General features: G+C 37.8%; 2 protein-coding genes across 2 annotated transcripts; both read right to left on the bottom strand.

Annotated features, from left to right (window-relative positions):
* Positions 1-7,372: 7,372 nt before the first annotated feature.
* On the bottom strand, positions 7,373-11,449 carry LOC109010339 (uncharacterized mitochondrial protein AtMg00810-like). Its single transcript, XM_018991138.2, has 3 exons — positions 11,162-11,449; positions 8,922-9,078; positions 7,373-7,754 (listed from the first exon to the last, which is right to left on the bottom strand). The coding sequence occupies exons 1-3, from the start codon at positions 11,165-11,167 to the stop codon at positions 7,591-7,593; spliced, it is 327 nt and encodes a 108-aa protein (XP_018846683.1). The 5' UTR covers positions 11,168-11,449; the 3' UTR covers positions 7,373-7,590.
* A 1,119-nt stretch (positions 11,450-12,568) lies between these two features.
* LOC109010295 lies at positions 12,569-15,660 on the bottom strand (the record flags this gene model as incomplete). The annotated part of the gene is made up of 1 exon (XM_035690651.1): positions 12,569-15,660. A coding segment is annotated over one exon (2,916 nt), but the record flags the coding sequence as incomplete, so codon positions are not given.
* Positions 15,661-17,358: the final 1,698 nt, after the last annotated feature.

The raw sequence follows: 17,358 nt of genomic DNA, 5'->3' as shown, positions 1-17,358 counted from the left end.
AGAGTACTACAAAGTCTCTTAATAAAATCTGCCACTTCTCAGAAATCTTCTATGAATAATCCACTATGCTTAAATAATCATCTCACCGATGCTCCATAATCCTGATCCTTAATTGGTCTATTCAAAAATCATCTGAAAAATAATTGGAGATAAGGGGTGAGTTATCAACAACTCAGTAAGCAGAGGACATATACTAGGGTGTAAACATGAGCATTTTCATAGAGTTCAGAATGCAGAAACAAAACTTTTCAGTATCAATATGCAAATCTAAAAAAAATACATATTATCAGAAAATCAGAGTGATTTTTCAAACATTTCATATTCAGAAACCAATTTTTTATATTCAAAGACTCATTTGGCACAACATGAATGAACATCTTCGTCTTATCATATCATATCAGAGTATCATATCAGAACAAAGACCATGTTTAACCCCCGTGGTAAAGTTGTGCATCTTGCGGAAAGCCAAGCAGAATATAAATCATCGTGTTACCAAAGTGATTGCACTCAGAATAAAAAACCACTATTATATCCCATGGCGGGCCAGAGGTTACTATTATCTCCCGTGACAGGGCCAGAGGTCACTATTATATCTCGTGACAAGGCCAGAGGTCACTATTGTATCCCGTGACAGGGCCAGAGGTCACTATTATATCCCGTGACAGGGCCACATATCAGAGCAAAACAGAATCAGAATCACCATATCAGAGTCAGAATCAGAGTCAGAACAAAATCAGAAAGTCATGCCAAATGTTTTTTAGATGCCACATCATAACAGAGTACAGAATATTTTTAGAACAGAACATAATCAGATCACAAAACATATTTTATACACAAAATTTCATATTCGCTCTCCTTTTTTTAAAGTTTAGAAACAGAATGTGACAAATAAGCTCATGTCTACACCAGTCATGACAGAAAATCCTTTCTTCTTCAACAGAATCTCATGAGTAATGCAGAACAAATATGTGAGGTTGTTTTCAGATTTCTTTTCATAGCAAAACATGCACATTTTTCAAAAATGACCTCACTTCATTTTATTTAATGCAAAGTCTAGCATAGGAACCCCGCTTACCTGGACTTCTTAGCTTTTTCAGAATTTTTCTCAAAGATGCCGAACAATAATTAAGCGTTACCTATAAAATAACCACGTGATTCTCATAAATTTCCAATTAATCACGTATTACAATATATAAGCCTAAACTCCTAAAATAACCTATTTAATTCCTCAAAACCTAAAATCTCATAACCTCGAATTATAAAACATCGCTTTCTAAAATCATCAATATTGATTTAATAACCTTGACTAAAACATTTAAAAGTTGACCTATTTATTATTGAAAATAAACTATAAAGTTTAATACTAGATAATATAATTATCCCAAACTATTTTAAAATGAACCATAACTATTTTTAAATAGACTAAATCATAACTAAAGTGTAAAAACAACATTACACCAATATTATTTACTTTATAAAATAAAACTTTACCTAATAACATGTTAAAATACATAAGTGATTTTTCTGTAAGCACAAATAAAATAGAGTACACTAATACATATTTAAAAGTTTAAAGCACGCCAATACAACTTGTACTCAAAGGGTAAAGATGTAACTTACCTCAAATAATATATGCTTGACCAACTATACGGTAAGCTTTGCTATTTGAAAACATGCTCATACTACGTGAGGTAGTTTGTGCGGCAGAGGCACACTGTGAGGGAAGGGAACGTGCGACAACGTATGGAGCTGGCTGAGGTTGGCTGTGGTGCGTGCGGCGCTCGGTGCGGTGGAAGGTGGTGAACTCGGCAGAGCACACAGAGAGAGAGAGAGAGAGAGAGAGAGAGAGAGAGAGAGAGAGAGAGAGAGAGAGAGCGAGGGCAGCGCGAACGTGCTTGCGATAGCTAGGCCAAGCTGTTTCCGGTGGAGGCTTGCGGTGGTGAAGGTCATGCAGGGGTTGATTAGGGAGTTGAGAACATGGAGGCTAGGCTTGAAGGGAGGTGATGGCGTGGAGGATAGGGGGTTGTCCGTGGTGCAACTACTCTGTTTCGGGGAGGAAAAACAGGGGAAATCCGTGGTTTGCAACGGAGGTTGCGAGAGGCGTTGGGCAGAGGCTTCGCATGGCTGGGCACGGTGGCTTATGGTTCTACAAGGGGCTGGGCAAAGGCCAGAGGCTTCTGTCGTGCAAGGAGAAGCTTGCATGGGGTGGTTTCCATTCGGCTGCGTGCACAAGGGCGCTGGTTTTTCTGATGCAGCAACACTCGAAAAATGACGCCAAGTTGCATCTCGACAGTCTCATTTGTGGCAGTGCAGTGGTGGTTGGTTGCGGTCTGTACTGAGGTTCACGATGGGGGTGGTCTTTTTCCTAGTGGCTGAGAACCGGGCTGGAGGGTGTTGCTGCTTGCAATGAGGAGTGGTTGGCTACGGTTTTGCGTGGCAGGGCAGCGGCGTGAGGTTTCTTAGTGCTGGAAGTATGTGTGTATTTATATTGGTGATTGAACAAAAAAAAAAAAAAACCCTAGAGGGATGAGGGAGACGTGTGTGCGGATGAAAACTGAGTTGTACGTGTGTGTGGAGTGGATAAAAAAAAATATATTAGAGACGTGTGTGATCATGCATGCCGTGGACGAGAGGGAAACTTAAGGGGAAAAAGAAAAATAGACGGAAAGAATGAAACGTGCGGAAGTTAAGGTGTGAAAAAATTAAAATAATGATAATAAAATAAAATAGAATAAACTAAAACAAAATAACTAAATAAATAAATAAATAAAAAACAAATTGAGCTTCAATGGGTCCGGGTGTTACACCATGCAGGTAGCAGCCCTACTCTGATTTGGTCCACCTCGAGTGCGCAATTTCTTAATTCTTCTCTTTTTTTGGATCTTCAAACTCAACTCAAACAAAATATTGTTATTGAATTTGTAGCATAGTTTTCAATTCCATTCCATTCCAATCATTCCGAATAGAATTTTTTGTTACGATGTAGTATCTAGTACACTATCTCTTCGTTTCGTTTCTTTCCAAATTTTGGCCCGTTTTGGCCATTTAAGTCAAATTCGGACCAAAATTATCATTTTTGGCCCTATTTCGTTCCGAACTGCTTTAATGTCAATTTTGTATTTTTCTTGAATTTGAATGGCATTTTTCTCAATTTTAAATCTAGTTAGCATTTAATTAATTCTAAAATCTAAAAAGTATTTATATCATTTTAATTTTTTTTTATAACTTTAAATATGTCCCCTTATTCTCTTTTTTTTTTTTTACTTATCTTTATTTTTAATAATTTCACAGCTCTTTTAATTTTGTTTCTTTACTTTTTTGTGTCTCAACTCAAATTTGTAATTTTTTTAATCTTATTTTTTGACATTAATATCTCTACTTTTCTTTTAATTTTCTCAACGTATATTCATTTTATAAATCATCAATTTATCTATATATACACACACATACATGATGCACACTTATAGATACATGTATTTATTCTATTAGTTATCAATTTATATATACATATAAAAATACACGTATATATAGTTAATCTCGAAACGGTGCACCGGAACGTACCGATATCGAAATATTCCATTCCAGTGCTTAAATTAAAATAATCACTGGAACAAAATTTAAAACATGAGTAATGCTAGATACAGTCATAGAGTGCACAAGCGCCGCATACTCCTTTTGAAGAAAGTGAGTAAATATGAGACTCACATGAAAAAACTAATTTTGTAATGGTGGACCCCTATCTTTTTCATAAGAAGTATGTGGCGCTTGCACAACCCATAACTGTATCAAACATTACTCTTGTTAAAAATGGAGGACTGCTGTTCGCCCTCCCTTTTTTTAGTCTAGTATACGGTTGCCCGTGTTTGTATAACCTCTCATGCATACAACCTTTATTTGTAAATTCATTATCCATGTAGCTAGTAATTTTGATAATAAAAGTGTCAAAACTAATGATTGATGTCTCAAATATCACATTTTGGAGATTTGCACTATAATATGTATAAGATATGGCCATTATAAATATATTAATGTTTTAGTTTTCGTCAATCCAATCTTATCTTAATCAATGTAAATTCGTCCAAGTTTGATAATTTAGGGTGTCAAAGCCAATTTTGATAGCTTTTTTAATGCAAAATTTAACATTACAGAGTAATTACAAGGTGTATATATATATATATATAATATGATTTCCTCAACAAACTATCCACCTATAATCTTCAACTGCATGCATTTTATATGAGAGATTTTTTTAAGGTAAGATGTTGGGTAAAATTATCTATTTTCGCCCTCCTTATGTAAGCTCTTAGCCTTTGGAAATCAAGAGAGTTATTTCAATACATGAAATTTTTAAACACGAACAAGTTAAACAGCATTATGCACAACTTTTGGTGGGGACAGCATGAGGCAGAAAGAAAGATCCATTGGGTGGCTTGGAGCAAGATGGGAAGATCTAAGGCTGATGGAGGTTTGGGTTTTCGAGACTTGGAAGGTTTTAACCTTGCACTACTAGCAAAACAAGGTTGGAGAGTGATTCATACTCCTTTTTCTCTAGTTTTACAGGTTCTAAGAGCCAAGTACTTCCAAGAGACTTCCTTTATGAATGCAAAGTTGGGTCAGAAACCATCATATATATGGAGGAGTATGCTGAAAGCAAGAAGCCTGATTGATGCAGGCACTTTTTGGAGAATTGGCTCTGGTGATAAGGTCAGAATTTGGAGAGACAAATGGCTACCTAAGACCATACCATCTGCAGTTAAAAGCCCTATATCCCATCTTGATGGAAATGCTAAAGTTCAAGAACTGTTAAAGCCAGGGGAAAAGGAATGGAATATGGAGCTTGTGGAGCACCTTTTTTGCAAAGAAGAGGCAGATATCATTGCTCAAATTCCATTAAGCAATTCCAATAGTCCTGACCAACTGATATGGAAAGGAACCTCTACAGGTTTCTTCACAGTAAAAAGCGCATACCATCTGCACCAGGAGTTGATCCAAGATACAAAAGGGCAACCATCGAACAGTCATAATTTAAAGGAGGTCTGGAAAACTCTTTGGCAGCGACAAGTTATACCAGGAGAGAAAGTTTTTCTATGGAGAGCTTGTCTAAATGCACTTCCAACTCAATCAAATCTTTTTAAAAGGAAGATTGTAGCAAATCCAAAGTGTCCAATTTGCGAGTTAGAGGAAGAGACAGTAGCACATGCTTTATGGGAGTGTGAGTCAGCAAGAGATGTTTGGAGCCAATGTACTAAGAGCATTCAGAAAAGGCATTTCTCTCATATGGATTTTTTGGAGATTTTCGAAGCTATGGCAGAAAGAATGACTTTTGAGTGCATGCAGGAATTTGTTATGGTTGCTAAGCAGATTTGGTGGAGGAGAAATGATTTATTTTTAATCAAAGGTTTAGACATCCTGATCAAGTTGCCATGGTTGCAAATCAAAACATAAGAATGATGAAGGACTTGGAAATGCAGAAAAATGATTCATCAACTCTTAATAACAGCAACTTAGTTATTTGGCAACCACCTCCTATTCTTTTTTACAAGCTTAATTGGGATGCAGCTGTGGACAAAATCCGAGCTAAAGTTGGTATTGGTATAGTAGTTAGAGATTGTGAAGGAAGAATAATAGCAACTATGAGAAGATAACAAAGCCTTCTTCCCCTCACTTCTCTGGCTGAAGCTTTTGGGGCACTCTTAGCAGTGAATTTTGCACTGGATCTCGGTTTAACAAAGACTATATTTGGAGGGGACTCTCTTCAAACAGTCCAAGCTTCGAAGAAAGAGGAAGATCAACTGTCTAGCTTTGGCATGTACGTCTCTGAAGCCAAGATGAAACTTAGAAGTTTTGATTCTTGGAATGTTACTCATATCAAAAGAAGTGGAAATGTGATGGCTCATGTTTTGGCACAAGATGCTCTAGTTATTTCTAATGTAATTGTTACTATGGAGGATATTCCTCCATGTATTTCAGATCTGATTTAATGGAACAAGCTCTTAAGCTTCCTTTCAAAAAAAAAAAAACTAGCCTTAAACTCGCGCGATGTAATTATTTAGGATGTATTGATTTCTTAATTTGGTTTTATATAATGAATTGATTAGACATCACCATGATCTGCAAGAGGGTGAAAGCAACAAAAACCTCTAGCAATAAATAGAGTTGAGAGTTATGAATCTATCAACTAAAACAACAGGCAGGTTATTAAGACTGATGCCAAGAAAATGCAGAGTAAAATTTGTATTACTCAAAAGTGAAGTTTACATACAGAAGTGTTGCTTTTATATGAACACATACAGGTGGGAAAAATAAAGTTTTAAATAACTAACTAAACTAACCTGAACTAAAATAGAAATAAACTAACCCAAAAGGAATCAAGTATCTCTAATTACCCCCCCCCCCCAAGCTGGAGCATGTCTATTAATAATGCCCAGGTTGGCTATTCTCTCTCTCTAAAAACCCAGATCCTCTCTCTCTAAAAACCCTCTCGTCAGGATAGAGTTGGGGGGAAGGGGAGCTTTAGCTCCTTCTTCCTCTTCCTCTCCTCCCTCTCCTCGTCTGCCCTTCATCTCCAGTGGTTTTTGTTTTGATTTTTTTGAATTTCGGCCGAATAAGGGAGGTAGCCGGCTTGAGCCTCTCCGGTGACCAACAACCGACACGCACACCATCGGGAGAAGACTCACCCGCCAATCTTGCCGTCGATCGAACTGGGCGCCATTCGAAGCGACGCATTGCGCCGACGTGTGGCTTTAAAGGAAACGCGTGGGTCCCTCAATCACTGCGATTCATCTTCCGTTTACGCCATGAGCGGCAGCTTAGGGCCCAGTGACTCAGGCAACGTCTTGATCGACCGATCGGCTCCATCCTAGCGTGCATCATGCACGCGCCACCAGCTGCCTTCTCTTTTGTGTTTCCCGATTCCGTTTAGTTGGTGTTGTTTGGTGGTTTCCGACTTTATGTCGGTGTGTTTTTGTTGGTATTTGTTTGTTGGTTTTTTTTTTTTAAATAAAGTGAAATAGGCTATTGAACTTATGTCCATAGCAGTGTTGGTTTCTTCCTTCTCAGGTTAGGAGGATGGGTGCAGTGTTTACTTCTCCTCTTTTGGAGGATGGAGTTTGGTTACAGGTTGGTTCTACCTCTGTTTTATATAGAGATTAATACTCTCTCTTTTGAGAGTTTTTGAAGTTTAGACAATGTCATCGTAATGATATTTGTGTACGAGGAGCTTACAACAAGAATTTAGTTTGGCTTGTAATTTTGAGTTACAGATGTAACTTTCTTATGGAATGAAATGATGTCTATTTCCTATAAAATAAAATAAAATAAAATAATGCCCAACTTGGATATTAAAGAAGAAAATAAAGGAAAGCCTAATGGTTTAGTGAAACAATCAGTTAATTGATGATGAGAAGACACATGAAATGATTTTACAACTCCTTGAACTTTGTCACAAACAAAATGACAATCGATCTCTATGTGTTTCGTACGTTCATGAAACACAGGATTAGTGGCAATGTGAATGGCAGCCTTGTTATCACAATAAAGAGCAGCAGCTCAAGAATGAGAAATTTTCAAGTCATGAATCAAGGATAGCAACTACACGATCTCACAAATTATGTTGGCCATGGCTCGATATTCTGATTCAGTTGAGGATCTAGAAACTGTGGACTGCTTCTTGGATTTCCATGAGATGAGAGATGAGCTAAGGAAAATACAAAAACCTGTGATGGATCTTCGAGTATCTTGACAGCCAGCCCAACCTGAGTCAGTAAATGCAGTCAAGTGAATATTAGAACTAGCAGAGAAGAATAAACCCTGACCAGGTGAATCCTTAATATACTACAAAACTCATTGAGTAGCATGAAGGTGAGGCAGTCGAGGGGAGTCCATGAATTGACTTAAAGTGTGGACTTCAAAAGTAATATATGGTCTTGTAATGGTAAGATAAAGCAGCCTACCCACCAATCTTCTATATGCTTGAGGATCTACCACAAGAGGACCATCATCTTGAGAGAGTTTAAGGTGTTGTTCCATAGGGGTTTTAACAGATTTAGAACCCATGAAACTAGGATCTGATAATATCTCTAAGGCGTATTTCTTTTGAGAAAGTGAAATGCCAGAGCTATTTCTTGCAACCTCCAAACCCAAAAAATACTTCAAAGACCCAAGGTTTTTAAGCTTGAATTTCTGATCAAGAAATGCATTGAAAGTGTTGACAAATTCTAGATCATTACTAGCAGTAAGGATGTCATCCACATACACCAGTAAAGCAATAAAACTAGTACCTTGAAGCCATGTGAAAAGAGAATAATCTGTTTTAGATTGTTGAAAACCAAGGTCAAGAATGGTAGAAGAGAACTTAGCAAACCATTGTCTTGAAGCTTGTTTAAAACCATACAAAGACTTGTTTAATTTACAAATTCTCTTATCATTTTTATCACCAAAACCAAGGGGCAATGACATATACACTTCTTCCAACAAGTCACCATGAAAAAAAGCATTGTTGACATATAATTGAATTAAATGTCAACCTTTAGCAGCTGTTATTGCAAGAAGACACTTGATAGTTACCATTTTAGCAACTAGACAGAAAGTATCAATGTAATCTAAACCGTCTTGTTGTGTAAAATCTTTGGCAACCAACATTGCCCTATACCTTTCGAGTGTTCCATCAGATTTAAGTTTGAATTTATAAACCCATTTGCATCCAATTGGACTCTTTCCATGGGGAAGAGTAGTTAATGTCCAAGTGTTGTTAGTTTATAAGGCTTTAATTTCTTCAGCCATAACAACTCTCCAATGAGGAAGTTTAACAACTTGGTGATAAAATTTGGGTTAAAAAAAGGTGGTAAAAGCTAAGCTAAAAGCTTTGTGTTTAGAAGACAAATGATAATAACCAAGTGAATGGGAAAGAGGATATGGCTTACCTGATAAAGAACCATAATTCCCATTTGAAGGTGGAGAAGAGCAAGCCTGTGAAGATGCCAAATGACAATGAAAATCTTGCGAGTAACCAGGTGGTTTATGTGCTCGTGAAGATCTTCTAGGAAGAGATGGAGCTAGTAAAGATTGATGTGGAGCTAACTGAGTAGAAACATAATTTGTATGAATAGGAATACACACAGATTGATGTGGAGATGATTGAGTAGGGATAGAAATAGAGTGATCAAAAATAGGTTTATGAAAAACAGGATAAGAATGTGGAGAAGCCATATGATTTTGAGTTGTGAATTAAAAATGAAAGATGTGTTCATGAAAAACAACATCTCGAGAAACAAATACAATATGGCTATCAAGATCATAAAGTTTGTAGCCTTTAATTGCAAGAGGATAACTAATAAAAATGCATCTTCTAGCTCGAGGAGCAAATTTTGAACAATTATGAGCTAGTGTAGAGAGGCATAACAAAGTGAGCCAAAAACCTTAATATGAGAATATGAGGGTGGCTTTTGGAAAAATAATTCATGTGGGGTTTTATTGCCTAGCAGAGGAGAATGAATCCTATTAATCAGATAAACTGTTGTAAGGATGCAATCTGACAAAAAAAATTAAAGGGACATTGGACTGAAAGAGAAAAGCACGAGCAACACTGAGGATATGCTGGTGCTTTCTTTCAACCACTGAGTTTTGCTGAGGGGTGGCTACACAAGACAACTGATATATTATGCCTTTAGAAGAAAAGAACTAAGGCATTGCAAACTCATAACCATTATCAATTCTTATGGTTTTTATTTTAGAATCAAACTGATTCTCAATCATGGTAATGAAATGTTGTAAGAACACTTAGGTATCAAATTTAAACTTCATTAAGTAGACGCAAGTACTACGAGAAAAGTCATCTACTATGGTTAAAAAATATTTAAAACCATCTAATGACTGAGATTGAAAGGGGCCACATATATCACAATGTACAAGCTAAAATGAACAAGAGGAGCTATGTTGACTATGTGAAGGAAATGGCAATCTTTTATGTTTCGCAAGTGGACAAATCGAACAAGGTATTGTATTATTATTAATAGAAACATTAGGTGATGAGACAACAGGTTTATCCTAGAAAAGGAGGGATGACCCAATCTTTTATGCCAAACATCAAATGCAGAAAAATCAAAATGTGAAACAAGAAAAGATTTGAAAGATAAATCTCTAGAAAGAGCAACATGATCATCTGGTTTGTGCAGTATGTATAATTCTCTTGTGGCTTTACCCTTCCCATCGTTCTCCAATGGGTGAGGTCTTGTATACAACAAGCAGTACTAGAAAAAAATTAAGCAACAAGATGTTGATTTTGTTAGTTAACTAACAAAAAGAAGATTGAATTTAAAGGAGGGTACAAATAAAACATTATGTAAGATAAGCTATGGGGAGAGATGAATGGATCCTATATGTGTTACAGGTGCAGAAAATCCATTAGGCATTTTAACAAATGAATGGTGAACAGGATGACAAGAAGTGAAAAAAAGATGTAGAATGGACCATATGGTCCGTAACACCAGTATCTATAATCCAATCATCATGAGCAATATACGAAGGGGATACTGCTTTGATAGAAAAAACAGAAGCAAATGAAGATTTACTCGAAAGGAGAAGTTACATTTGCTGCCTGAGAATCATGAGACTCAGAGTTGAGGAGTGCTAGAAGCTATTGGCATTTTTGTTAAGACTAATGCCAAGAAGAGGCATAGTAAAGTTTGTATTACTCAAAAGTGAAGTTTACATATAGAAGTGTTGCTTTTATATCGACACATACAGGTGGGAAAAGTAAAGTTTTAAATAATTAACTAAACTAACCTGAACTAAAATAGAAATAAACTAAACCAAAAGGAATCAAGTATCTCTAATACAGGTAGTAGCCCTCTCTGCCTTTCGGTCCCGCTTGGGTTAGGTAGCCTAATGCCATCCTAACCTCCACGCCCACCTTACAGAAAAACCATTAGTCCCCATCATACAGGCGGATGGATGGAGGGCAGGAATCGGCCACTCCTCTGTTCCCAAATGACAAAAAGACACCGAAAAAATATTTCTTCCGCCATTCCCTCCATCGCATCTTCCAGACCCAAACAACCAACTAAAATTGAACGAAAAAACCAAACAAAAAATGGAACCACAATGGATTCAAGGCCAGAAAAATGACGCCATAAGTCTCTAGTTTTCGATCAGAGAATGATACCACCATAGAATGATGTCATGTTCTTCGATTCGCGACCTAAGAATGATGTCGTGGGTCCTCAATTCGCGACCAGAAAATGACGTTTTGCATCTCTGGTTCGTAGCCAGAGAATGACGCCATGCTTTGGTTCACGGCCAAAGAATGACACCGTGAGTCTCTGGTTCGCAACTAGAAAGTGACAATGTCACAACCAGGAAAGGGATCTAAAGAACTTCCCAAAAACCCACGACTTCAGAGAATAAGAAGAGTATAGGAGCGGCTTGAACAGACGAGAGACTCGCTTAGAAAACCGAGAATAAGGACAAGAGACTCGAGCAGTGAGCCTAAAAATTTAGAGAAAATATAAATAGTACTCTATTCTGCATAACAGCTGCACACAAGTGTACTGGGTGAAAAAAATAAAAAAAACTACAGTACAGGTGTGCTGCGGCTATGGGTTGATGTCCAGAATAACTCAAAAATTTAACCAATCCTACCCGCTCTGTAAACCAAACGGATTTTTCACTTGATTGTGATGCAGGTCGGGCGGGATGCAAGGGCAAGCCAAGGGACATGACCCTATTGTTCAATCCCATAGAACTGTACAAATTATTTTTTATTTTATATTAATTTATCTTTAAGAAAAGTTAATTATAAATGAAAAAATATAGGCATGATTGAAAGATTTTCGTTTGACTTGTATGAGAAAATTGCACCAGAGTAATCTCCTAAAAAGGAAGAAAATGAGAAACTGTAAGAATCATTTAAATAAGAATAATGGATCAATTAAAAAAAATAGGAATAACGGAAGACTCGAACCTTTGGTAACTTTCGATGGATAAAAAGATGAAGGGTTATATTTCTGACCATTCAAATTCAGCACTCTTTCAATAATTTTAATATAATATTAAATTACTCAAAAAGGTAAGTGGCTCAATGGGAGAAGACCTTTCAAATTCTAGTTAATTATTTCACTTTAATTTTAATGCCATGAGAGTGCATCTCTCCCATGCAGGTAATTCATTATTATTTTTTATTATTATTTAATATTTTTTTATTATTTTTTTACAAAATATATGAAATCACCTCACTATCCAAATACAATCTTAAACACATGATTGGCAACAAAATATCAATATGTACCAAGCAGGGAAGGAGAGACGAAATAGAATGAAAGAAATTATTTAGCAAAGAAATTATTTATATATATATATATATACATATATATATATATACACACACCAAAATATATGAATATAGTTAGTTCAAACACCTATTGCACAAATTGGAAACGGTTTTCAGACCAATTTGACTCTTTCACATTCCATATTACTTCCTCAGCTCACATATGAATTTCAAGCAAACTCCACATGAACCGTAATAAAAATAATTTAAAAAAAAAAAAAAAAGACTTCACAATACCATACCTTTCCTTCGATTGTTTCTTTGCTTCAACATCTCCCACTAATTCACTGTCTCAGATTTCATTACAGAAAGGTTAAAGCTCCAGCATTTCCAACCCCACAGAGCTAAAAGCGTTGGTGTGGGGGTTGCTGTATCTTCAAAATGAAAACAAAAACATATATGGATACAAGCTCCGAATCCTAACTTTCTGGGACTGTACATAATTCATCCCCTTCAACAAATGACAGATTAAGAAACTTGGACACAAAAGCCCACATCTTATATACATCTTCAAAGTTGGTAAGAAAACTGAGTGATGCAGTAACAACCTCAACTCTGAAGAACATATTTTTACCATCTTGGCAGCCATTAGCCATTGGTTTGCACAAGGCTGTATCATCAAGGTCAAATCTGCAATGCTGTTTTGGACCATCCACTCTCTGAACGTGACTAAGTATACCAATTCCAAGAGAAATGCCATGTTTCTCAGCCAACTTCTGTACAATTTCTGGGTGAACAAGCCCTCTTCCACTGCCCTCCCTCACATTGAAAGCTACAGCCGCACCCCTTTCATATTTAATTTTAGGGCCGTATATTTGCACAAGCGGCTCTCCGTTGCCTTCATCTGAACCAGGTAACCGAAGTTGAAGTAATGATGTAACAAGCCAATTGATCATATACCGCAGTCTGAGGGTAGTTTTGTTCAAACCCAACATATTAACATGGTCAAGATGCTGACAAATTATCTCAGGCTCCCTCCTTCCCCACTCTTGCTCGTTACCATATTCACCATCACTTACAGACTCATCATCACCAAGGGTAGTCCTAGATGCTTCTCCAGACACAAACAAACGGTTCAAATCTTCTTTTTGGTTATCTTCTATGCTAAAAGAGACCCTATGGCCCATGCTCGCAACTCGGTCACCATCTTCAAGACCAAAAAATCTACCACCAGCAAATCGATTACCTTCCCTCCTTCCAAGCAGTCTATACTCACCTTCTGTTTCTCTCCTTATAGCACTTTCTTTCACTTCTGGATGTATTTCAGAGGTTGAGGAATGCTCACGATTACCAGGCTGAAGGCTGGAATTCTGGTTCTTGAGTCTGGATTCATCTGCAGTAGAACTCAACATTGTATCACTCTGCACTTGCTCTTCTTGGATCTCAACTTGCTGGGAATCTGCGTAATATTCACTAATTCGAGAGGCATCTGATTCTACAAACTGCTCTTCTTCAGGAATCTTCTTAACATGGTCAAGTTCCTGAGACACTGATAACACAGCAGCATCGAAGGACAACACAGGATCCTCATGCAGTTTGAGGTTTACCCTCCTGTCATCATATATTGGGCTCTTTGATAATTTCGACGTTGGTTTCGGAGAGAGTCGCTTATTGCTTCTTGTGCCAGAAAACCACAACGGTGGCAAAGGTGAGCCTGCTTTCTGTTTTGACAACTGGCCAGAATTATCAGACCCAAATGGACTCTGACCCAAATCGATCCAGTATGAATACTCTGAAGATTCATCCTCACTGAAAACTGGACTTTTCATAACCTCTCCAACTGAAATGCTATCAGCCTCAAATAAAGTGCTAGCGCCATCCCTGTCTGAGCTGTTATCTTGTTCTGCCTCAGCCTGAAAGACATTCCTCACCTGGTTGGAAGTGAAGACACCTGAAAATGCAGGCATCTGCGACCCCCCATGTGTTTCGGGGATAGACTCTTCATTGACATTTAATGCATCATTTTCGGTTCCAGCCAAAACATCATCCATGGAGTCACTAAGGTACTGGGGGAAAACCGGGAGGATCCTCACCATTCCTGACCCAGTATGTCCAGATGGGTTTTGTAGGCTTCCCATCACAGATTTCTTTATCAAAAGGCATCCAAATCCAGTTGGGTCCGAGCCAAATACTCTGTAAAACGAGGTGATAATAAAATCTGGCCGAAAGAGGGACAACCCAAGAGAGTCCATGTCCTTGGGACCCAATGACCCAGCATCAAGCAATACATGCCAATTGTTTTGCTGAGCAAGTGCCATCCACTGGTAAGAATACTTGGCCCCAGTTACCCTCGACTGTACAGGAAATACAAAAAGCCCGGCTGCAGAATCCTTCTTCCTCCTCTTCTTACTTGCAATTTTCTTTCTCAGCTCCCTGGAGCAGAGTTTCATGGTAGGCCATTTAAACCAGGCACTGTGAACCTTAGCACCTTTCTCCTTGGCACTCTGAGCCATCCAATTCACAGACTGGCTCTCATGATCAAACATGGTCAAAAGCTTCTTGTTTGTTTGGAAAGGGTAAGACTCAGCAAGCAACTTAAATGCACAACCTCTACTCACAGTAAAAACAAGCCCATATTCATTTTCAGGTATGTTTAAATAATCCATAATCCTAGTCTTGATATCGTCTTCCGCGGTACCTTTCTCGGCACCTCCATAAAGGGCATGGTTGCACAAATTCGCAGTTATCTCGGACAAAGTAAATGCCGATGACTCCCAATATTGTTGAGTTTGAAGATACGAAAAGAGGCCAAAGCCACAGTAATCAAGGCATACCTTTGCGGACGACTCGGTTAGGTGGCAATACTCGTTCAACCTCAACTGGTCAATCTTTTCGGTGGATTGAAACTTGGGGTACGCTGTAAGGAACTTATTGAAGGCATCCTGGAAGCTAGGAATGCGCTCCTCAGAGCTAAAGGTCCGGTCCGCAGCGAGAGCAGTGGCACGCAAGAATTCCTTCTGGGCATGGAGGCGAGCAAGGGATCTCGAGCGCCCAAGACCGCCACCACCCTCTTGGTTCGAAGGCTCCGAGGAATCAATGTCTTGTGATTTAGAAAGAGAGCCAGCCTCAGATGCTTCCTCAAGAGCCTCTCTGAGCTTATTCTCCTGCAATTGCCGGAGAATCGATGGCCTTCTCTTCCCCTCCTCGGTCAGACCAGAACCATCTCTCCTCCTGCTCTTCTTGTTCTTGATTATAGCAGCACAGTGAGTTATAGGGTTCCATAGTGACATATGAATGCCTTTCTTCCTCTCTTTCCACTGAAAATCTTTCAAACTAGAATGGAAAGCAAATGGGGTTTCTGTTTTGTTTTTCAAAATGAAATCTTTAGCCTCAGAGGTTCAGTCTCAGACATACATTTCGAACTTTAGGTATACTGCCGAGGAGCCTTTACTTTTATACCAACCTGACAGACATTCAAAGCAACCAAAAAAGAAGCAAAGATCACTCAATTAACACCCAGAACTTTAGTGAGATAAACAAGGCTCATTCTCAAAGAAGAGGGAAAGGAAAAAGAAACAAAAGAGTCATCAGATTAGGAACAAACCTTTAATTGTGATCAGAGAAATTCCAGCTTTAGCATCCTCAAAGGGCCCATGATTAAGGCTTCCCAATTCAAATTCAACACCAGCACTTAATGGTGATATCCACTAGAATAAACCAATTAAAAACCACCAGAGATAAAGAACCTACACATCCAGATTTTTAGCCCAAAGATTTGGACTTTATGAGGAAAATATCTCATAGAATAAAATTCTTCAGATAGAACCCAGTAGAACGAAATTGAATCAAGAAATTATTAGACCCTGAAACACCCACACTTGAGCCAACACAAACTACAGACCCCAGATATATACACACAAAACACAACCTGAACTGGGGAAGAACCACACAGCACCAAAAATAGCTTCAAAACCCCTTCCCTGCTGTTACTGCTGTTACTGCAAGTACGACCACACCGCTACCGACCACACCGTTACCAACCACTTTTTCACTCTGTGTTTATGTTCTCTCAGCTAGGACGCAAAGGCAAATCCTTTTGCAACCCATTAAATTCCTCATTTACTCTTCCAGTCAATACAAACATGTCCGCATTGAATGCCCGCTGCTTCTCACACTTTCCCACCATTATTACATTACACTACACCAACTCTTTATCTCTCTTTAATTTCCAGTTTAGTCCCTCCCCTGGCCCCACTTAGTTAGAGGCCATGGCCACACTAGCGTTCTTTCGCTTGACCTGTACACCGCAGATGGAGTGCAAGCATCAGAAAATGGAGTGGATGTAGTAGCACTAGGCTCTTCAACAAAGATGCAGAATGTTTGAGAAAAAGCATTGTGGGCTACTTTGACTTCAAGGCCTGATACTTTCTTCGATAAGTGTCTTTGTTATTGAAGATAAATATGCTTAACTTCTTTGATTTGTGGTGTTTTTGGAAAGAAAAAGATTGAAAAAAAGAGACTTGTAGATAATGAATGGCATTTACTTCACCAATGATTGAAAAAGATTGTGGAAAGCACCCACATATCTACCCTCCAACCAAAATTGAAAACGAAAACAAGACACGAAACAATCAACTATCTACCCCTAGAAATGCTCAAAATAGCAGACACACACCCTCTTTTTTTTTTTTTTTTTTTAATTTTATGAATAATGTTACTATCACTTCTATTTTAGTCTCTCATTTTAACCGATGCAATTAATTTTTTTTTTTTTTTAAATCTCTTACTTATAGATTAAGAAAGTGATTGTTAATATATTGATATTTTTTTTATATTTTTTAAAATTATTAAAAAATATAAATAAAATAAAATAAAATAAGTAAATTTTAGACACGCCTAGTGGTCACTGCTGGCTGCGCCTTGGTGGCACTCTTTTTTTTATTTGTCTTTTTTTTATTTGTTGTGTTTTCCTTCAATGTTGCAATTTTGATCAACCACTAAAATTCCTTGAGGAGTGGCCACTGACAGAGGTGCTCATTCTTTTAATTTTGTTTAAATTCAAACTTTCGTTTTCAATAACATTTATTGTTTTT

Source organism: Juglans regia, chromosome 6 (assembly GCF_001411555.2).
Source record: "Juglans regia cultivar Chandler chromosome 6, Walnut 2.0, whole genome shotgun sequence".
Taxonomy (NCBI): domain Eukaryota; kingdom Viridiplantae; phylum Streptophyta; class Magnoliopsida; order Fagales; family Juglandaceae; genus Juglans; species Juglans regia.
The sequence above is the reverse complement of the archived record's forward strand: the minus strand, read 5'-3'. Positions and strand labels throughout refer to the sequence as shown.